Consider the following 22,856-nt stretch of genomic DNA (forward strand, 5'->3'; position numbering starts at 1 on the left):
AACTTCAATTCGTACGAGACGGACACTGCCTGTGTGCTAAACTTAATGGTTTGCGTAGCTTAGGTTCGTACCCAAAAGGGACAAAATCATTCGTACTACTTTCGCTCCATGCCTCCAAAACGTAAGAAATTCCTTGTTATGATGTATGAAATGACCTTCATGATTGGATCTTAAACACTACGATTTATTGGATGCGTTAGTTTCTTTAACATGGGTATTATGACCAATTTCAACATATCCATGTAGAGAACAAAATTCTGTGAAGTTAATAGGGTACGAAAATGACCATGTCACTTTATCTGTTACAAGATAAACTGCACTTACAAACAGTTGCTGAGAATAATGAAATCTATAAAGAAAATCCTTTGAAAGCATAGAAAGCAAGTGACTAACATAAAAGCTGACTCGGTTTGATCCAGTCTGTTTATAAGATGTTACAGTGCACTTAATGTCTTTATTATCATCTCGAAATATTTGTCTTGCCTTTGGACATTGGGTGATCATATTGTTTTGTCGAAGACAGTAATGTGTACGATACTTTATTACGTAAATTGCAATTATATTTTCGAATTTCCGAATCAAATTATCGTTAAAAGCATCCCCGCAGCGACACAACCCGCATAACAATGCACCAGAAAGAATGCCTAAGATGTTCCTTGGTTATACAGCAAGAGAGGAGAAGCAGCTAGTAAAGGGTCTCGCCACATGAGTGATGAGCCAGGGCGCGACACTAAGATACTAGTAAGTCCTTTACACAATGGAAAACCCTACTTTAGCTGAGCGGACAAGTTGAAAAATTCGACCAATTAGTTAAAAGTCTGTTTATTGCAATCATAGTTTGATATTTTGCTAATATCTGTGCCTTAAACTAGACATCGTGACGAAGCATACCATATAATAATTATCATACACTCCCTTTTTTCTGTAAACAAGACTATTGCATTCTGCGATAAACGACTAAGGGTTATCTTCCTTTGTATTAGAAAACATATGAGCCGTGCCATGAGAAAACCAACATAGTGGGTTTGCGACCAGCATGGATCCAGACCAGCCTGCGCATCCGCGCAGTCTGGTCAGGATTCATGCTGTTCGCTAATAGTTTCTCCAATTCCAATAGGCTTTAAAAGCGAACAGCATGGAGCCTGACCAGACTGCACGGATGCGCAGGCTGGTCTGGATCCATGCTGGTCGCACACCCACTATGTTGGTTTTCTCATGGCGCGGCTCATATAGAAACGAGTGATATGTCAAAGCGAGCCCTCTAGAATATTAATAATACTCATGTGGCGAGACCCTTTACCTAGCTGCTTCTCCTTATTACCTTATATGACAAATTTGCGACTCATTTCTACATCATGTACAAAACACTGAATTGATTATGAAAAGGAGGCGCAATATACAGACCTAAACTCTGTTGCAATTATATTGTTCCTGAAAAGAGCGTAAAAGCATTAAATACATGTCAAACATGATGCCATCTGACTTTTGAAACAGGAGATACTGGCAAACATAAAGAAAACACTGTCGCTTTCTTTTGCAGCAGAATTAATATTCGCTCACGAAGTGGTCAAAAAGATGTGAACATGTCGCGAATATATCCATTCGCGGGAAGTAATCGCGGAATATTCGCCACTAGCAAACGCAAACATGCTTCGATAGATTTGATACTAGTTCGCAGGATATTCGCAGTAAGACCAATGTTTGCGGCTTATTCGGCAGAAGAACTTAGAAGATTGTAAGCTCTTTGAAAACTGTTTATGGAGAACTTTGAGTTCAGCAGGTAATTGTAGAACATTATCTGCAAGGTCAAAGTGATAGTCTGGTAAGTTCATTACGTCCAGATGTTTTGAAAGATGTTTAGAGGAAAGACTTCAAATGCGAATGGTAATGTTATAGTGTATGATAGGAATACGTTTACATTCATACTTAAAGTAAGTCAGAAAAAAATATTTCTTTTATCTACGCTCACATGTCCAAATACGCACGATGCTTTTTGAAAATGAAATAGATGCTACAGTTTTGCAAATGAATCAAATTAGTTAAAAGTAAATATAAAACTGATAGGGCTGCAAGAAGGAATAGGGTTTTTTCAGATGTGAACAGGAGTTGATGATAACTGCCACAAAAAGGCGAAAGGCGAAAGAAAAAATATAAATATACTATAATTATGTTATATAAATATGTCATATATATAACATATAAACAGTTTATATAGAAACACTTCTTTAACTATGGCTAGAAATAGGAAAGAATAGATTACAGACACCGAAATTTTACTCAGTCCGTGGTCAGATATTGTGTAATAACTTCATTGAATTATTAAAAAAAAAAAAAAAAAAAAAGTTAAAGAAAATGAAAAAAAAAAAAAAAAAGAAAAGTAAAAAAGGAAGTATTGGGATTCGAACTCACGACCGCACGTTTGGAAATTGCATTTTTACTTAGACAGGCGCTCTAACAGAGTACAGAGCCAGTCAGCTTATCGATCGGGTTTTAAGTGTTTTTCTATTAACTGTCCGGAGTACTATAGACGGCGCAGTAATTATTAATATTTATAACCATAACTACTTGAAATGATGCAATTGTAACCACAATATATGATTCAACGTATTGTTTGTTTCATTTTGATTTCCTGTGTAATGAAACACTGTCGCAGAACTATTTTGCGTTGTTTGGCGCATGACAAGTTTTTCTATTTTTAGAACAAAATTGTAGTCCGACTCCAAAGTCTGGCTACACTGGACAGGTTGCAAGCAAACCTGATTAAAAATGCAAATTTTATGTATATAAGTTTGATAACTAAAATGTAAAACTAAACTTTACTTATGAGAGATTTTCCACGCTTTTCTAATCATACATATATATCAGCAAAGTGGAGAATTAAATATGATGGCTAAATAAATGTACGGTACTGCAACACTGCTTTTATATTGCACTTAACAATGCAAATTCATATACATTGCATTATTAAAATCTAAAATATACCTAGGACTAAGTATTCGTGGCAATTTATAGTATTTCTGCAAGGGTGATGAACTATCGACATTTGCTAAAAGGAAAACAGAGATAAGATCAAGTCTTTAATGACACGAACATAAATCTGCAAACCAAATCTTGTTTCGGCACAGAAAGTCAATCCTACAACGATAAAATAGGTATTTATCATGTTATTATTTTGGTTGCATTATTTTGTATTAAACTCTTGTTGTTTTTTTGTTTTATGAAGTAATACAATGCCTGACTGACACAGAATGAACTGCATCTAGACGACCGAAGCCGTTAAACATTGTGGTTGTCCTACCTGATGATTTGACTTTTAACTGGATATAGCTTGTAATGAACACAGCATATACAACGATCTTACTAATTACGGTGGTATGTTTAGACTTTCAAACTGCTGAACACATGGCTTTTGAGTAGGGGAGACCAGGGCTAGTCGAAAAACAGGGCACGTTGGAACAGTGGTTAAAATTTCAAAACACTTACTAATAATGGTTAAAAATGTGGTTTGTCCGAACTATTCCATAAAGTCACTGTTTCAAGTATATGACTATTTGACTTATGCTTTGATTAAAATTTGGAAAGTAGATAACTCGGAAGCACCGAGAACAAGGCAAACAGTGAAAATTGCAGACTCGGTTTGATTGAGTCTGTTCATTAGCAGTAATGGAAAATGCAACAGTGCCCACGCCCCCTAGCACCGGCTTAAGCAGTATTCAATCTTCAAATCAAAAAACAATAAAAAAAACACTTCTAGTATTTCGAGAAGTGCTTAAAGAACTACTATGCTACAACCGTCAAAGACATTATTTAACGTGCATTTCGTTATTTTAGTTAACGGTATAGCAGAATGATGGATGTAAAACTAATCTTTACGGGGTTCCTGATTTTTATAATAAAAGGTAACTATATACACTTTTGTCAGAGTAAATTCATCTCTTATTAGGTCTTTAATTTGTGCGATCAATAAGATTGGACTTTTAGAGCACACAACTTGTTCACATATCTACAAATCTTCAACAAAACAGTCTGTAGTGACCAGTGGTCGGAATAACATACAGGTTTTATTTAGGAAGTGGACACAATTTAGGTGACTTTTCCAGCTTTCCATGGTAGAGGAAGACCCCAAGTGCCCCCTGCAAAGAATGTTTCAGGCATGGCGAGTACCTGCCTAGAATCATGGACTTTCTGCAAGCCAGTTGGATGGCATCTTTACATGAACAATAAGTTTTCGAGCCTAAATCGGTGCGGGACAAGTGATTCGCAGTCAGTGACCTTAATCACTCGGCCAAGGAGGTCCTATTGATCTTGAAGAAGCACTCTGAATCGGATATTGCGACGGAGTTAAGACTTCTAAAAATCACTTTACAAAGTCCGATGATATGATAAATATAAAAATACATATAAAATATTTTGTCGTATAAAATCTTGCAATTTTATATTGTTATGTATGTTGTCATAATTTATCGGAAATGATATCATCGCATTTCCCAGTGCAGGGCCAGTTTGATCCTATTGCGTTTACCCTCGGACAGGATTCAAATGTTGACATCCAGAATGGTGCAAATGATACCAAGATACCATTTACTGTGGTGAGTATTTTACATTGAATTACTTTCGTATAATTAACTCTTACATATTAAATATTGATATTACAAACGCAATAACCACAGCATCGGGCGATGAAAACAAACTCAAAATAAAACAGTTAGTGGTAAAATTATATAAACATATTATTCATTACACTAACGGGAGTTCTGTATGGTACTGAAACAATTACTACATATTTCCCATTTAAACTGATTTCTCTGTAAGTCGTATCGGTTACAATGTTACAAGCTCCGCTTCTCATCTCTTTTCCCCTTTGTAGGTGATCACTAACCACCGACAGGCTAACTTGAACTCGGGTGTATTTACATGCACAGAAGAGGGGATGTACAAATTTCAAGTATACTCTCTCACATGGAGTAATACCAATCTGTTTCTGGAGTTATATGTAAATAGCAAACTCGTAGCATCTCTTCAGGGTCACACCCCTGGGGACTATGCGGCGGCTGGCAATGCTGTGATACTGCCGCTTAAGAGTGGAGATGCCGTAAAAGTCATGTCAAGAAGCCAGTATGCCTCGAATATATTTGGTACGCCGGATCAAATATACACAACATTCACTGGCGTTCAGCTTGGGTCTCTGGAATTAGGTAAATATCTTTGCTGGACAGCACTAAATGATACGGTGCGCTTGGCCAGCATTAAGAAATGAACTGAAGTGTTTTGTGGATAATTCGTCAAACTTATGCTTTTAAAAATATTGTTTCTCGTTTTGCATGTTTGAAAAATTTACTCATTACCTTTTGAATCATTCTGGAAGGCGATTCAGAAGCTAGTTGAGCATCTTGAAGGCTCCTACTGACCGAGCTGACATTATTTCTGCAGGCAGGTGGTGCGTGGAAAGAATGACTACTGGCGGTAGAGTGTTCTTTAGAATGTCGTGTGGTAGAAATGCATATCCAGAAGTGGATCTAATTTATGATTGTTCTTGTGAATCCGGTTTTCAGTATTTAATTCGACGTGTAGAACATAGTTAAGCAGGCTTCCGTGTGTCTCTCTTGTAGTGAATTCCACTTTAGATCGGACAACATATCTCTGACGCTTGATCTGGTGTGGTACATGTTCTTCACGTAGCGGGCTCGTCGGCGTTGGACCATCTCCAAGTTGTTGATGTGTCCTTTCTTATATTAATCCCTTACTCTCCTTGCATGCTCTTAATGGGCAGACAAGTGGTTTATGTACATGTTCTTTTATTGATTTTGAGGCAATGTTGAGGTTACGGCGAACAAAGCCATTGTTTCAGTTAGTTTAACTGCAGATGCTGTTGATGTGTTCACTCCAATTTTTCAATGATGGTACGCCCCAGATATTTAGTAGAATGTACATGTTCAAGAATATGGTTATCAACTTCGTAGGGATATTTGATGGTCTTACGTATCCTTGATATAGACATTACCTGATACTTGCTAGCATACACTTGTCCTCCCTTGGAGGCTGATGCAGTCGTCCATGTCATCAGCAATGGCGGCGAGGTATGTAATGGTGTCATCAGCGAAAAGACGGATGTTTGAGTTCTCGCCTCTCAGGGTGTCATTGGTGTAGAAAGGAACAGATACGATCCGAGCATTGATCCTTAAGGAACGCCAACGCCGAGTCCACATCTACATTGTCTGATGTTATGCCATCGAGTATCCCCGTAGTGCTAGTAGTCCAGCTTGTGTAGTAGGAGACTATGGTGGACTTAATCAAAAGCCTTTGAAAAGGCCATAACAAGGACGTCTGTTTGATGGTGTCTGTCCATGTTGGTGGTAATTTCGTCTGTGAACTGAAAAAAATGAGTTTCGCAGGACCTGCCTTTACAGAACCCGTGTTGGAGTGGATATAGGATGGTGTGTTCTTCTCCGTGTCGCATGATATTGCTAGTGACTGTATGTTCTAGTAGTCTGCAGCAAATACACACTAGATCCAATACATGTCAAGAGGATTGGCCTGTAGATATAGGATCACACCTGCTACCTTTCTTGTATATCGCTGATACGTAAGCTTTCCTCAAGTCATCAGGGATGGTGCTGACATCCAGTGAATAGGAATACTGGATATAGCTAATGCGATGTTTTGGGACAACTCTTGCAGGATTCTTGGGGTGAAGTTGGACCTGCTGCCTTGTGTAAATTTCATGATTTTAGTAATTTTTCTACACCGTTAGATGAAATGTGGATTTCGGAAGTTGACGGCTATTTTGTGTTGTCTGTGATGTTACTGATTTGAAATTCTTCAGATGATATAAATAGACCTTTGGTGAATACGGACTGATTTTGTTTGTTCAAAATGTTTGCCTTTGATTTTGCTTCTCGATGTAACTGGACGTTTTTGTGTAAACAAAATGTCTTGAAAGGTATTTTTGTGAAATATTATGAACCAAACAAAACATTGCATGTATTTCAGTAGGAATTTCAACCAATTGAATGTATGTGTGTATTTTTTTTAAATGTTACAAAGGCGCTGAATTTTCGACAACCCTATCGGCATTCTCTGTCAGTTTAACCCAACAGCAAGATGTTCCCGGAGGAAAACCTGTATTGTATAACAACGTGTTAGTGGACGTGAATGGAGCTTATAACGTCACTACCGGTGTTTACACAGTGCCGTCTAGTGGACTTTACATCTTTCACTTTTTCAGGTAAGAATCTTAAAATATATATTTAGCAATAGTTAGTACAAACAGCTTCAAATTCCATTTGATTCCAACGCGAGTTTAATATTATTACGTTAATAGTTTTGATACAGCAACTGCATCAAAAAATAAGTTGAAACTTGTACAATAGCATAGCTCACTAAATATTTATCAGCAAGGTTCTTGATTGACTGATTCTAGTACAATTGTAATCTAATTGTAATTTGTACATGTTAATCACTGAAATGACGTGATGTTATATGCTTAGCAATGAAAGGGCCTTTCTTACATATAATTAATTTGCCTTTAATCACTGCTGAACAGTTTAGCCCTCCGAAACAAAGATGTCTGGCAAGAGCTATACCACAACAACCAGTATGTTTGTTCAATATATGAACGAACTGACCAGGACTCCGCCGGAGCCGGAAACACGGTGCTGTTACACCTAAAGCGGAAGGATCAAATCAGTATCCGTGCACACCAAAATCATAGTCTGTATGGGGCCACAAACCAAATTTACTCGACTTTTACTGGAGCACAGTTAGTCACAGATGCTGACATGAGATCTGGTCGTGAGTATTAAGTCTTTTGTTAACTTTTTCAGAAGCATGGTGATCACAAAATTAAAGTATGGCAGAAGCTATTAATGGTCGTAACGTTTTACAGGAATATTACATATTGCCACAAACACTTGATGTTTGGTATAGTTTGAATTATGAATTTAAATTGTTAAATTTAATCATAGAATATATTTACAAATTTCTATTTACCGACAGACTTGTTTTCAGAAGAACCAGTCATTGCATTCTCTGTCGGACTATCCCATCATGCAACAGTTGCCGATCATTATAAAGTTATATTTGACCGGGTATTTATTGATCTTCAACATGCTTATGATCAGAAGACGGGCGAGTTTATTGTTCCTGTGTCGGGATTGTACGAGTTCAGCTACCATGCCCTCGGCAAGCGAAATGGAACGATATGGCTTGAACTGTTTCATAACTATAGGTTTGACTCAATTATTTAGTTATTTATTATTGGTTGTTAAATGTTACTTTTTATTCAGAGTTTTAATAAAATTACATTAGTTTTAAAACTGATCAACAGATGTGCTTACCACACCAGTGTATCAGCATAAAGCAAATTTCACTTGTTAAGAAATTAAACTGATCAAACCTTCGACTGTATCGTGTAAACGTTTTTTCTCCAGAAGGTATTAATTTACAGCGATATATTCGATAAGATATTTTTTCATCTTTCTCTGTTCAAGCATGGAAACATAGAACCTTACGGTATAATGGTTCTTATGATATATTTGTTGATTATTTTTATCTTGCAGATATGTTAACTCTCTGTACAGTCATACACCCGGTCACTTTGCCACCGGCGGCAACGCTGCAGTTCTAGAATTAGACGCCGGCGACGTTATCTATGTAAACGCACGTGGCAACGTAGATCTTTTTGGTGTCTTTAACCGAATATACTGCACTTTTACCGGATACTTACTTAACGCTGTCGACAATATTGAAATTATTGGTAAAAAATAAAGTGCATCTCCACCAGTGTGTTATCATTATTATTTTAACCACGTCACTATCTTGTGTTCGTCTGCCTAAATTATGTAAAAAAATACTACTAGTAAGTACATTTTGATTATCCTGTCATTTAAAAATACTGTTTACACATGTTACAAAATTTTCGAAATTATTCCGAGATGAATTTCTAGCTTTTAGTGCTTATGTCATGCCGAGATACTTTTGAATGTTACAGAGCTAACGGGGCTGCCAATACCATCTAAACGACTTCAGTTGATTCAAAACTGTTTTATACAAATGTATAGGCATAGATGTAAACAGGACGATTTCTTTGATATTATTGTTATACGACACAAAACAATTTGAAATAAACCAACAAGTCCGAGTGATTCACAATATTAAACAACCACCAGATACATTGGACAGAATGTCAACGTTTAATGTACATGAATTATATACATACAAGCCGTGTTCACCTACACTGGGTTCATGTGCTAAATTGTTTGATCATTCAACAACCGACACTGTATAATGACGACTTAATCCTATATCAAAACTGTTTGTTTGTTTGTTTTGGGTTTTTTTCAACAGTATTTCAGCCATGTAACGGCGGGCAGTTAACCTAACCAGTTTTCTTGGATTCTGTACCAATACAAACCTGTTCTCCGCAAGTAACTGCCAACTTCCTCACATGAATGAATCAGAGGTGGAGGACAAATGATTTTAGACACAATGTCGTTTATCAAATCGTCACGGAGAACATATGCCCCGCCCGGGGATCGAACTCACGATCCCGAGATCCATTGACCAACGCTCTACCTACTGAGCTAAGCGGGCGGGCACATCAAAACTGAGCATGTGAGATGAAGATGGGTGATCGTAAATAACTATGTCTCGTTTAATATATATTCTAAATATTTCATGAAAAAGTGAACCAATAATCTCTTTGAACATCTTCACAACATGCGAGCTTGAAGTGGAAGTTACGACACCTGGCGGAATTGGCAGCCCTATACGCGTCGAGTCCGAAGAATGCCGGTTATACGTAATCATACGGAAATTGCCGAGTGTCATTAACTCCTACGAGATTCGTATTCATACGCTAAAGCTCATTGAGACGTTTATACGGGAAAAGGTATAAATTGTGTAAGAACGCGGGCAGGTGCTTATCCGAATGTAGCCCCATATGCATGGAATCATATGCTATATCAGGAGGTATTTCCATTTTGTCATTTGTTTCTGTATATAAGGAAGCATCTATGGATGAAACATGGATGTTTGCTTTGATATGCGTAGCCAGAATTTTGTAGAGGTGGGTGAATATGAGTCATGAAATGGCGTATAGAGTCGATTATGGGAGTGGGTTTCCCGAAGACAAAAATGGGAGTGTCTTCCTCCGAATGCATTTCATGTAAAATGACGTGTATCTGAGAGCTTATAATGTTGACAGATGAGCTCTTCTTTTATCTCATTTTCTCTAAAACAATACTTAAAGTCTCTTGCGTTCCATTACATTTGCACCTCCTCTCCTTTTACTATGAGTTAGCTATCGTGCGCACGATAATTTTGGCCACCGGCCGTGCTAAGGCGGTGCCCGACTGTTGTTTTTTCCTGCTTGTTGTGTGTGTGCGTGTGCGCGTGTGTTTGTATGTGTGTGCGCGCGTGTGTGCGTGTGTTTGTCTTTTGTACGTGTCTGCGCTGCTGTTGTTTACGTTGTAGGGTAACTGTTATTAAGAAACGTAGCATTCCTTTATCCTTTATCAATATTCATCCTTGTTCCACTTTCCCTTCAACCCCCCCTTCCCCCCCCCCCCCCCCCCCCCACACACACACACATTTGTTATATAATTTGCACAATATTAAAATGTATCTGTTTGATTTTTGAAGCAACCCATCTACATTTTTCCGTTACAGCTTCTTTTTGTTGTGGGCATACTTTGCATATGCATGGCTCTGAGGCTGTGTTTGTGGTGCTCCCCTTACCTATTATCTTATATTAAATAAGTGGCAAGAATGGTGAAAATCTTACCTTTTAGCCATTATGTTTTGATGTCATTTGCTTGTAGTTGTTACTTTGATGTTTTTTTCCCCATTTTTTAATCCTATTTCCGTTTACAAGAACCTTCAATCGTTGGTTATCCACCATCCGCGCTCTATTGGCGAAATTTAACCCAAGTAGAATTCATTGAAGTGACCGATTTTGAATTTTGTTGTAAAATTCCGTCAGCCCGAGCGCGTTGCTTTTGCGTCAGTTTTACATTGATGATATGTGGTTTTCAAGTAGGACTTTCGTCAGTTATGCCAAAAGTGTTCATTAACACGTGAATATTGTTGCATTGTTCCTACACGTGCAAAATATGCTATATTGGTCAAAACGCCTAATGCGGTTACTTTGGTCAGGTGTCGGCCAAAAATAAATCAATACATGTGTTATTAGCTGCAGTACTTATTCAAATGTCGGTATGTGAAAGTTTGTGTGAATACATGCATTATTAACAAAATAGTGATACAATATAAACTGACCGATTAGTAATTTTGTTGAGTGTATTAACAACACGTAAATTGACGTGTTTATACAGGATTTTTTTCGCGCTAATTCCTGCCAAGATCCAGTGAAAAAGTGCATTTTAAGCAAGAATTAAAATAAAGATGTGGGACTTAAGGTAGTTCTGCACGTTTGATAAACCGGAAGTGATGGCGTAACGTCGTTTGTCCAGAAAACGTAGAATAAAGCCTGGATTCGGCGTACGGAAATGAAAATCATTTTATGAATTAATTGCAAGCTGTGAGTAAATTTATTACATTGGCACTGTTGCTATATTTCTAAAGTCAAAATATAGTATTAAAACATATGACACGTTAAATAATTCAAAATAATGTCTTAAAATTAGCATGAAATGTCCGGTTCACTTTAATCATGGTCAAATGTATTAAAAATAAGCATACGGACCTATACATTTTATTTCATCAAATTATAGGCCATGTCTTTATTCACAACTGTGAGACGTTTCATCAAAATCTACATTGTAGAAAATATTCTATTCGCGAAAAAGTTATGAAAGTTGTGATTTTCCCATAGACTCCCATTATGAAATATAACATGAGATCCATATTTTTTAAATCAGTCTAGCAAAAAACCAAGCAAACGACCCTATCCTTTTATTTGCTGAATTTCCTATGTATATTCTGAAATTTTGAAAAATCAGAGTTTAATCAAATTCTATTTTGTAGAAAAAAAATCGATCCAAACGTGCAGAACTACCTTAAGTAAGAACTTAGTAACAATTCAATAGTTTCCATCTTTAGAAGAATATATCGTTGTTATGTTATCCCATCTGGATATAAAGAGTATGGTGATCAAACACCTTTGAAATGGACGAATTATTCTTGTCAACGTCATTTTCGGTTTACGAGTTTCGTACTAATCAATAAATATGATTATTGGAAGTGAAGCATTGACGAAACTAAAGTCGTGTTTGCAACGGAAGGAACTTCGATTTGACCAGAGGGACAGATTGAGACACACACACACACACACACACACACACACACACACACACACACACACACAGAGGAGAGAGAGGGAGAGGGAGAGAGAGAGAGAGAGAGAGATCCTTTTAGAAACAGGCCTGACCGGCTAACTTAACCTAGCTTTATGCGGATGGACAGTCTGGTTCTGTAACGTGTCCGGCGTATAGCAACGATGTAACATTGAAACAAGTCTTTTGCCGGAAGACCGATTGGACTCAAGAATTGGGCAAACACTCACACACAACATCCAACAATCCATGACGAGAGGAGGGATTGAAAGACGGTCTTGGAAACAGTCCAACTTAACCTACTAGTGGAAGGTATTGTAAACGGTATATAGCCGATACATGGGAACGTCTGGAAACCGTCACCATATGACATATAATTGTGTCGGTGCGACGTTAAACCCAACAAATAATGTAGAAATATTTATGTAGTGACCAAACGGCTGTACAAAAATGACCAATTAAAGGTATATTGCCATTTTGACTGATACAAGACCAACTGAACTTCTACACACCGGCTGGGACTAAAAAAATCTTTAAGAAGATCTTTTGACATTATAGAAGGTATCTTAATGAAAGTAGACACGGGTTTATTCAGTCTGTTTATCAGATGTTATATGAAAATATCCCTGTAGCACCTAATAAACCTCTAGAACCGGCTAAAACTGAATTCTGTATCATGCAATAACAGACAACCCATACTTTCCTTTGATTACATTTGTATTCCTGCTATAGTATACTGAACTCTACGCCATTTTAAAATCCCTATATATCAAGAATATGGCAACTCTCCCAACATTCCGGATGGCTTCCTTACATGAACAATGAAGCACAAATGATGCTAAGTCGTCGACCTTTACCACTCAGCCACGGAGGCCCTACAAATCTGGTAGGAGTACAGTAGCATTTAATTGTAGTATTGATCGGATATCGCGACGGATTAGACTTCTAAATACCATTTTGCAAAGTCCGATTATATGATAAATACAAAAATAAATCTAACATATACCATCTTGCATTTGTTATATATATGTATGATATCGTACTTTACATGTATCATAATAGTTCCCAGTGCAGGGCCAGTTTGATCCTATTGCGTTTTCCCTCGGACAGGATTCTCATGTTGACATCCAGAATGTTGCTAATGATACTAAGATACCATTTACTGTGGTGAATATTTTACATTGAATTACTTTCGTTTGATTATCTCGTAAATGTTAAATAATGATATTGAAACGCGATAACCGAAGAATCTCATACGATGAAAATAAACTCAAAATAAAACAGTTAGTGGTAAGACTATATGAAAATGTTATTATTCATAACAATAAAGAGTCTACTTGTCATCAGTTCTCTATGGTACTGAAAACATTTATTAGTATATTTCACATTTCAATTGATTACTCCTGTTAAACGTATTTCACTGTTCTCATCTTTTATTCCCCTTTGTAGGTGATCACTAACCATCGACAGGCTAACTTGAACTCGGGTGTATTTACATGCACAGAAGATGGGATGTACAAATTTCAAGTATACTCTCTCACAAAGAGTAATTCCAATCTGTTTCTGGAGTTATATGTAAATAGCAAACTCGTAGCATCTCTTTGGGGCCACACCCCTGGGGACTATGCGGCGGCTGGCAATGCTGTGATACTGTCGCTTAAGAGTGGAGATGTCGTAGAAGTCATGTCAAGAAGCCAGTATGCCGTGAATATATTTGGCACACCGAATCAAATATACACAACATTCATTGGCATTCAGCTTGGATCGCTGGAATTAGGTAAATAGCTTTGTATCGGATTTCTTCATTAAGGTTTTTATGGCCACAGTCCGCTTGACCAGCATTAAGAAATAGATTGAAGTCGTCAAACGTATTCAGGAAACTTTGATCAGCTTTTTTCGCCTTTCGCATACTCGTACCTTCTAAATCATTCTGATAGGCGATACCGTTTATGTGCATATAAGTATTACGAGTATGTTACACCTTAAGCCTGCTGGCGGCAACTGATGCTGCCTTTGCGGCCAGTGTCTGTAATGATCGCTAATCAGTCAGTAGATTTTGACATATCTCCGAATAATAGATGGTACTGTTCAAACTGAATGACAGACCAGTCCATTTTTTAAAATTTAACAGGGTTATGCAGATAAATGAGCGCATTACACTGTCGCTTTCATTCTTCGATTTACATAATTACAAAACTTCGGTTTGAAATGACTTGTTATGAAAATGTCATCGGAACAAACTCAGCTCGTTAAATTGTATTCTTTTTCTACTTCTTGCATATATTGGCCAGCTTTAACTACTATTGTCAGGGTGCGCATCTGAGAGAAAAACGAGTTAAAAGGTGAGAGTAAGATACAATCAAAGAAGGAAGTTGGAAAACTGCTTTGCTCGCTGAGTCTTGAAGGCTTTGAACTGATCGGAATGACATTCTTTCTACAGGTGTGGTTCCAATCTAGGTTTGTACATGGGAAGAGTAACTGCTTGCAGTAGGGGGTTCTGCAGAATGGGATGTGTTAAGAACGATTATCTAGAAGTGGATTTGATTTCCTATATTATTGTGAATCCGGTTTTCGGTTTTAATATCGACGTTGTTATTTGATGATTTTGTAGAACATAGTTAAGCGGGACTCTTTGCATCTCTTTTGTAGTGAATTCCACTGGTGATCGGAAAAACATCTGTGACGCTGGGTCTGTTGTCATACTTGTTCTTCACGCAGCGGGCTCCTTGAGGTTGAAACATTTCTAGTCTGTTTGTAATGCCTTTCTACTATGGGGCCCTTACTGTTCTAGCAATCTCGTATAACAGGCAGACAAGTGAATTATATACAAGTTCTTTAATTGATGTGAGGTTACGCCAAACGAAGTTTCTATAAGCTTAACTGCAGACGTTCTTGATGTGTTCACTGCAGTCGAGTTTTTCATTGATGGGACACTCAACATATTTATCAGAATTTACATGTTAAAAGATATGGTTATTTAGTTTGTAGTGATGTTTGACGGTCTTACGTTTACTTAATATGGAGATCATCTGACGCTTGTTAGGGCTAAATTCCATCTTCCACTTGTCCTCCCATAAAGCCAGTTTGGGAGCTGATGCAGTAGATGTCACAAGCAGTGGCAATGTATAAGAATGGTGTCAAGGCGAAAAGACGGATGGGTGAGCTTAGAAAAACAAAGAAAAATATCAAACAGGGAATGCCACGCATTAAAGCGCAGCCTCCTCAAAACGAACCCCCCTCTCGGAAAAGGAACAGGGACAGTCCAAGGGGAACGCCATACGCCATAGTCTACATCTACAGTGTCTGATATGCGATCCAGTACTACACTTTGGACTCCTTCCATTCAGGAAAACTTGTTCGAACGTTGGGTTCTTCCACAAACATGTAGTACTAGTAGTCCATCTTTTGAAGGAGACTATGGTGGACTTTACCATTGGTCGCTCTCCATGTTGGTGGTAATTTCATCTGTGAACTCAAGTGAGTGTCACAGGACCTGCCTTTACGGAACCCGTGTTGGAGTGGATATATGATGTTACTTTCTTCTCCGTGTCACATGATATTGTTACTGGCAGTCTAGTAGTTTGCAGCAAATATATGTCAAGGGCATTGGTCTGTAGCTAGAAGATTTACAATTGCTGCCTTTTAGTATATTGCTGATACATATGCTTTCCTCAAGTCATCTGGGATGGTGCTGCTATCCAGTAAATAGGAATGGTGGTAAGGGCTGATGCGATTTTTCAGGACAACTCTGGCAGGATTCCTCGGGTGAAGTTGTCTGGACCTGTTACCTTATGTGAAATTCGTGACTTGATAAATTTGGTACACCATTAGATAATAATTATGTGCATTTCGAGAGTTGATGGATTTTGTGTATTGTCTATGATGTTACCACTTTGAAATTCTTCAGATGATATAAATAGACCTGTGGTAAATACAAACTGAGCTTGTTTGTTCACGATGGTTGCCTTTAATTTCGCTTCGGAATGTAACTGGCCGTTTTTATATAAGCAGAATGTCTTGAAAGGTATTTTTATCAAATATTTTAACCAAACAAAACATTGTATGAACCTCAACTAGTTTCATGTATAGTTATAATTTGTTTTAAATGTTGTGAAGGCGCTGAATCGTCGACCACCCTATCGGCATTCTCTGTCAGTTTAACTCAACACCAAGATGTTCCCGGAGGAAAACCTGTATTGTATAACAACGTGTTAGTTGACGTGAATGGAGCTTATAACGTCAGTACCGGTGTTTACACAGTGCCGTCTAGTGGACTTTATATCTTTCACTTTTTTAGGTAAGATTGGAATCTAACATGTATAATGTAAGAACAGTTAGTCCAGACAACTTCAAATTCCGTTCAATTTCAACGCGAATTATATCTCCCGCCACACAGTGCTTCTCTCTCTCTCTCTTTCCCTCTGTGTGTGTGTGTGTGTGTGCGTGCGTGCGTGCGTGCGTGCGTGCGTGCGTGCGTGTGTGTGTGTGTGTGTGTATGTGTGTGTCTCAAATCTTGTCCGCGCTCTATGTCGAACATTTCTCATCCGATCTTCACCAAACATGAACAAAATGTGTTTGATCATAAGTCCTTGGCCAAGTTCGATAACTAGCCAAATCGGCTTAGGCACTTTGGAATTATGACACTTGAATTACTGAAAATTGGACTCTTGTCTGTGCTATAAGTCAAACAATTCCTATCCGATCTTTACCAAACTTAAACAAAATGTGTTTGACTATAAGCCCTCGGCCAAGATCGACAACTAGTCAAATCGGCTTAGGCACTTCGGAACTGTGGCCTTAAATTACCGAAAATCGGCTTTTTTTACTCTTGTCCGCGCTCTAAGTCGAACAATTCTCATCGGATCTTTACTAAACTTGAGCCAAATGTTTTTGACCTTAATTCCTCGGCCAAATTGCCACAGGCACTTCAGAATTACCCAAATTCAGCCTTTTTACTCTTCAAAAGTATACCGGTATCTATAGTGAGTAAACAGTATATAAATACATCAGAAAAAAGATCCTTTGGAAGCAGAGAATGCAACCAAGAATAATAATAGCAGACTCAGTTCGAATGAGTCTGTTCATGAGAGGTAATAAAATGTGCAACACCTCTCACGCCTCTTAGCACCGGCTTAAGCGGAACTCTATTACACATATGTTGAATGGACTCAATGATCCCAAAGACTGACTTGCTATTTAGATGAATAGGCAGTTGTGGGAGACATGCGCTTTTCTCAAAGTCAGCTCTAGTTTAATATAATTACATTAACAATTTGATACAACTGCAGCAAAAAAAAAAACAACAACAAAACAGCAAGTTGATTCTTATAAAAATTAGCAAGGTTCTGGATGACTGATTCTATGTACAACTGTAGCCACTGTTTATCACTGAAATAAGATTATGTTATATGCTTAGTAATGAAATGTTTGCTGAACAGTTTAGCCCGTCGAAACAAAGACCTCTGGCAAGAACTATACCATAACAACCAGTATGTTTGTTCTATATATGGACTAACCGACCATGACTGGGCCGACGCCGGAAACACGGTGCTCTTACACCTAAAACAGAATGACCAAATCAGTATCCGTGCACACACAAACAACAGTCTGTATGGGACCACAAACCAAGTGTACTCGACATTTACCGGCGCACAGCAGTTACTGATGCTGACATTAGATCTGAACGTGAGTAACAAGACTTTTGTTGACTTTTTCAGTGATGCTGATCACAATAAAGTATTTCTTTGAAGTATCATTGTAGATTGGTTCCACAAGTTTACATACAAAATAGTGTAAAGATCTAAACGTTATTTCAAACAAATTTTCATTGTTTCAAGCGTTCCACTTGAACTTTCAAATTATTCTTTGAGCACTGCTCGTTAAACAGATTTGTTCATTCTTAGTGGACTACCTAATCCTGTATTAAATACTGATTTCTTCTATTAAGGAGATTTTCATTCTTGTTGTCACAGCATTCACTATAAGTTACCGACCCATTTATCTTTTAGAAGAACCAGTCAATGCATTCTCTGTTGGACTTTCCCATCATGCAACAGTTGCCGATCATTATAAAGTTATATTTGATCGGGTATTCATTGACCTTCAACATGCTTATGATCAGAAGACGGGCGAGTTTATAGTTCCTGTATCGGGACTGTACGAGTTCAACTACCATGCCCTCGGCAGGCAAAATGGAAAGATATGGCTTGAACTGTTCCATAACTATAGGTTTGTTATATATTTCAAAATATTTACTCACATTTATTTCTAATTGTTAATTGTTGCTCTTTATTAATAGTTTTAATAAAATTACATTAGTTTTAAAACTGATAAACAGATGAGCTTACCACACTTGTGTATTAACCTAATTTAGTTATTTCTTCTGTTGGGTTTATCGTCGCACCGACACAATGGTAAGTCATATGCCAACTTTCCAGCTTTGTGGAGGAAGACTTCAGGAGCCCCTCGGTGCATTATTTCATCATGTGCGGACACCTGGGTGGAACCACCGACCTTCCGTGAGCCAGCTGGATGGCTTACTGACATGAACAATTCAACGCCTCGAGTGAGGCTCGAACCCACATCGGTAATGGGCAAGTGTTTGAAGTCAGCGACCTTAACTACTCGGCCACGGATGCCCCTCGGGATCAACATCAAGCAAATTTTCGACTGTATCGTGGAAACATTATTCTACAGAAGGAAGTTATTTTGATACAGCAATATCTGCAGTAAAATAACTTTTCATCTTCTTGTATTCAAGCATTGAAACATAAGCCCTTACAGTATGCATGTTTATTTGTTGATTTTTTATCTTACAGATACGTTAACTCTCTGTACAGTCATACACCCGGCCATTTTGCCACCGCCGGCAACGCTGCAGTTCTATAACTGGACGCCGGCGAAGTTATCTATGTAAACGCACGTTGCAACGTAGATCTTTTTGGTGTCTATAACCGAGTATACTGCACTTTTACCGGATACTTACTCAACACTGTCGACAATATTGACATTATAGGTAAAAAATAAAGTATATCTCCACCGGTGTGTCATCATTATTATGTTAACCACTATTTAGTGTTAGCATCGGCAATATCGCCTAAAGTCAGTCTAAATTATGTGTAATACTAAGTACATTTTGATTGTTCACTACAGATCCTCAATGCCTCCAAACAGTTTCTGGTGGACCGAGGTATCTATAGGCCAAGTCGTGGCCTGCGCCTGGTCATGCCTTTTGCGTTTCTGGTGTACATGCTCCCAGGTCTGATCTTTCTCACCACATGGGCAGGTTGGTGATGGTGCCAGACTGTATTTCTTGTACATGTGAACACTGAGCTTTTTGCGCTCTAACTACATTTTGATTGTTCACCACAGATCCTCAATGCCTCCAAACAGTTTGGTGTACTTGCTCCCAGGTCTGATCTTTCTCACCACATGGGCAGGTTGGTGATGTTGCCAGACTGTATTTCTTGTACATGTGAGCATTGAGCTTTTTGCACTCTAAGCGAAGCCTGACCAGCATCACTTGTTCCGACCGATCAAGGAGATGACAAGCATCTTCATCTACTCCTGGTCTCGAGAGTGCCTTGGTGATGGTGACTTTCTCCTTGTAGCTCACAGTTTTTTTTCTTGTTGTTCTGAATGAGCTTTGCCAGTTTGTATGCCTATTCGTTGCCCGAAAGTCCACAAGAGGATGGATTCCTATGAAATTATTATTATTATTATTATTATACCAGATTTATATAGCGCCCTTTTCATGATCAATTTCACGTTCAAAGGCGCTTTACATAATTCAAATGCAGCCACATATGCAGGGCGCATAATTCATCCTCTACTAGTACAGACACAGAGCGATCTGACCAGAGGGACAGAGTGAGACAAAGCCCCCACGAATCAGATACAGGCTTATCCGGCTAACTTAGCCTAGTTCATTGCGAATAGTCAGCCTGGTTCTTTAACGTGCCCAGTGTATAGCACTGATATACGCAAGGATTGCCTGGGTTCCTGACCAGTACACCTCTAGTTGAGTGGGAAACACTGAAAAGCGTTTCTGAAAATTCCCCGAGTAGCTGCCGGGGATCGAACCCCAACCTCAGGATTGGAAGGCCAGTGTGCAAACCACTGAGCTATCCGTCCACGAAATCCTACTTTGCAGGTGATACTCAGGCTCTGCATTCTTCTGGCCAGCTGTGGAGCTTTATTGTTGATTAGAGCTTCCATGTGCATCTGTGACAGACGAATGAGGAGCTTTCTTCTGCCAAGTTTTCAATCATTGAGGAGGCCTTCATAAATGCTTCAGTCTCTGCCTTGTAATTGCTGCAGTGTTCTCTCTTGCCTGATGGATATTCAATGAAAACTCTTGCCACCTCATATTTGATGACGCGTGCGGCTGATCGATCTGTTTAGTCATAAGTCCATGTTGCCGGGGCATAGTCTTCATTGATCATGGCTAGTGTGAGGCCCTTCACAATACCTTCATCCTCTTGATTCCCTCGGTCAATATCAGGAACAGCCAGTCTCGGATCATTCCCTAGCACTACCTAGGGAAGTCGTTTGTATGGTCATCTTAGGTTTGAACTCTCGATCGAGTGTCATTCCCTTGTAAACGAAGCTGCTACGCTTGAACCGATGTTTGGTGTAGCCATCTAACGTGGATTTCATGGGATGGAAAGAGCTGAACTTCTCTACTTAAACCAGGACCTTTGCATACCTCCTGTCTTGTAACGGCTGTATATATGTAAGCTTCTCCATAAGAAAGATTACAAGACATGTCTTGTAACGGCTGTATACATGTAAGCTTCTCCATGAGAAAGATTGATGTAGGCTTTATAGCACATGTCATGATCAGTAATGCTTGGTTTTGAACCTTGTCTGGATCCAGTTGGTTAGTTTTGGCAGTAGATGACCAGGCAGATGAAATATATGCTACATTAGGTCTCGCTGTTCTCTGATATACGGTATTTAGTATGTGCTCATTTGCTCCCCACGTCGTTCCAGCAAGTTTACACATCATGACAAGCTTCCTACGGACGTTCCCTTCTGCTTGCCTTATGTGGCGTCTCCAGGTTAGCCATTTGCTTAAGGTCACCCCAAGGTAGACGAGTTGTATTAATCATAAAATGCCAATCCTAAGACCAAGCTGAAAGCTTGTTGATGGCTTCTTGCATCCTGTATGTGGCTGTTGTAGCATGTTCATCCTTACACTATAACACCAGGTCGTCAGCGTAGAGTTTAACCTTACTCCTTAAGGTAGTTCGGACACTAGACCATTGATGAAAAGCAGGACGAATGAAGGGGATAAGACTCAGTCTTGATGGACACCATGATGCAGCAGGAACGTCTTACTGTTAGCTTCTTCTAACCTTACTATGCTGTCCTGTTGCAGAGATATTACTGCATCCACCTCAGCACGTGACCTCCTACTCCACTCCTCTCCTCATCAGTTTGACGGGGAGTCCACCAGTCTAGACTATGTCAAACGTTCGCTTCCAATCATTATCAGTCCATGATTTAAGCACGACTTTCTTGACTGATCTTGGAAGGAGTCTGTTATCTCTTGCGAAAAGTAAGTGGTCTGGTCCTCAGTGGAGCAGAATTGTCTGAAGGCAGCATGTCGTTTTACTGGCATGCTTTTTTGACGATGTGGACGTACAATTTTTATGCTTTTGTTAACCTGACCTACGTATGCCAGATTAGGGCAAACTCTGAACATTGCATATGATATTCCACTTTCCTTTGTCGAATAAGGTGTGGTGGGCGGGGATGGTGCAGTTGCACTCGGTCTGTTTTCACCTACTCGCTGATGGACTAACTATATTTGAATCACGTGTGTCCACCCACAAGTATATATAAGAGCCATATACGAAACGCATGCTCCGAGAAGTAATATCGGAGGAAGTCATAATCAGTCTGACACATCTTACGCATTTTATCATAGCATCGGCCTTGTGTTAGAACTGCTGTTTCTTTCTTTTGCAAGAGCTGATAACCTACATTTAGATTCCTAACATTGATAAGGCATTCGCGTTGTTAAAAGTTATTTTTTCATATGTGTAGAAGTACAGACACTACCTAACAAAAATATACAAAGAAACGATTTTCTACGTTTATCCAAATTAGTAGTGTCCGATCTACAATGAATCTTGCATCTGATGCATGTATGTAAAGCAAATTTATGAACATGGCGCTCGTCGGTGTGGCACCACAGTGTACAAACAATTAATGAACCCTTTAATTAATTATCGAGTATCGTTTAATTGAGCGGCCATGCGCAAAGACTAAAGAATCGAGCGAAAGCTAATGAGGGCGAAGGCCTTTGTTATTCATTTCCGAGTTTCAACACTTACTACTATAATTACTGTGAAGCAGTAAAATAGTTGACACGTTTTCCGAATGCATCTAATAATTTAGATATTACAACAACAACAAAAACAGTCACTTCGTTGACACGCACTGCCAAAACAACTTTTCATGTCAATTACAGCATTTGTCTTATGAGCCACAGCCTTTTCGCGACATATGGCCTATTACGTTAACAACCTTTTATCTGGATTATTCGTGATTCGT

The 22,856-nt window shown here is 38.7% G+C and overlaps 2 protein-coding genes across 3 annotated transcripts; both read left to right on the forward strand.

The window, feature by feature from the left end:
• The first annotated feature begins 1,855 nt into the window (after positions 1 to 1,855).
• On the forward strand, positions 1,856 to 8,773 carry LOC123528253 (uncharacterized). Of its 2 annotated transcripts, none has more exons than XM_045307983.2 (8): positions 1,856 to 1,931; positions 3,832 to 3,899; positions 4,492 to 4,589; positions 4,868 to 5,195; positions 7,045 to 7,225; positions 7,544 to 7,791; positions 8,008 to 8,227; positions 8,559 to 8,773. In XM_045307983.2, exons 2-8 carry the CDS (start codon positions 3,848 to 3,850, stop codon positions 8,764 to 8,766), a joined length of 1,335 nt encoding a protein of 444 aa, XP_045163918.2. In that variant the 5' UTR covers positions 1,856 to 1,931; positions 3,832 to 3,847; the 3' UTR covers positions 8,767 to 8,773. The 2 variants fall into 2 exon arrangements, with proteins under 2 accessions (XP_045163918.2, XP_045163919.2); XM_045307984.2 differs by lacking the exon at positions 1,856 to 1,931 and adding an exon at positions 3,172 to 3,372.
• Positions 8,774 to 13,514: 4,741 nt separating this feature from the next.
• Positions 13,515 to 19,586, forward strand: LOC128548191 (uncharacterized). The gene is made up of 7 exons (XM_053522635.1): positions 13,515 to 13,583; positions 13,743 to 14,070; positions 16,410 to 16,590; positions 17,732 to 17,978; positions 18,241 to 18,521; positions 19,112 to 19,172; positions 19,446 to 19,586. Exons 1-7 carry the CDS (start codon positions 13,515 to 13,517, stop codon positions 19,584 to 19,586), a joined length of 1,308 nt encoding a protein of 435 aa, XP_053378610.1.
• The last annotated feature ends 3,270 nt before the right edge of the window (positions 19,587 to 22,856 follow it).

This window comes from Mercenaria mercenaria, chromosome 14 (genome assembly GCF_021730395.1).
Source record: "Mercenaria mercenaria strain notata chromosome 14, MADL_Memer_1, whole genome shotgun sequence".
In the NCBI taxonomy this organism is placed as follows: domain Eukaryota; kingdom Metazoa; phylum Mollusca; class Bivalvia; order Venerida; family Veneridae; genus Mercenaria; species Mercenaria mercenaria.

Excerpts from the sequence above, each read along its gene's own strand:
- LOC123528253 (XM_045307983.2), top strand. The coding sequence starts at position 3,848 with ATGATGGATGTAAAACTAATCTTTACGGGGTTCCTGATTTTTATAATA. Across the intron at positions 3,900-4,491 it reads CCTGATTTTTATAATAAAAG|TGCAGGGCCAGTTTGATCCT; the intron begins GTAACTATATAC and ends CGCATTTCCCAG. Across the intron at positions 7,226-7,543 it reads TACATCTTTCACTTTTTCAG|TTTAGCCCTCCGAAACAAAG; the intron begins GTAAGAATCTTA and ends ACTGCTGAACAG.
- LOC128548191 (XM_053522635.1), top strand. The coding sequence starts at position 13,515 with ATGATATTGAAACGCGATAACCGAAGAATCTCATACGATGAAAATAAA. Across the intron at positions 17,979-18,240 it reads TGCTGACATTAGATCTGAAC|GAGATTTTCATTCTTGTTGT; the intron begins GTGAGTAACAAG and ends TCTTCTATTAAG. Across the intron at positions 18,522-19,111 it reads GAACTGTTCCATAACTATAG|ATACGTTAACTCTCTGTACA; the intron begins GTTTGTTATATA and ends TTTATCTTACAG.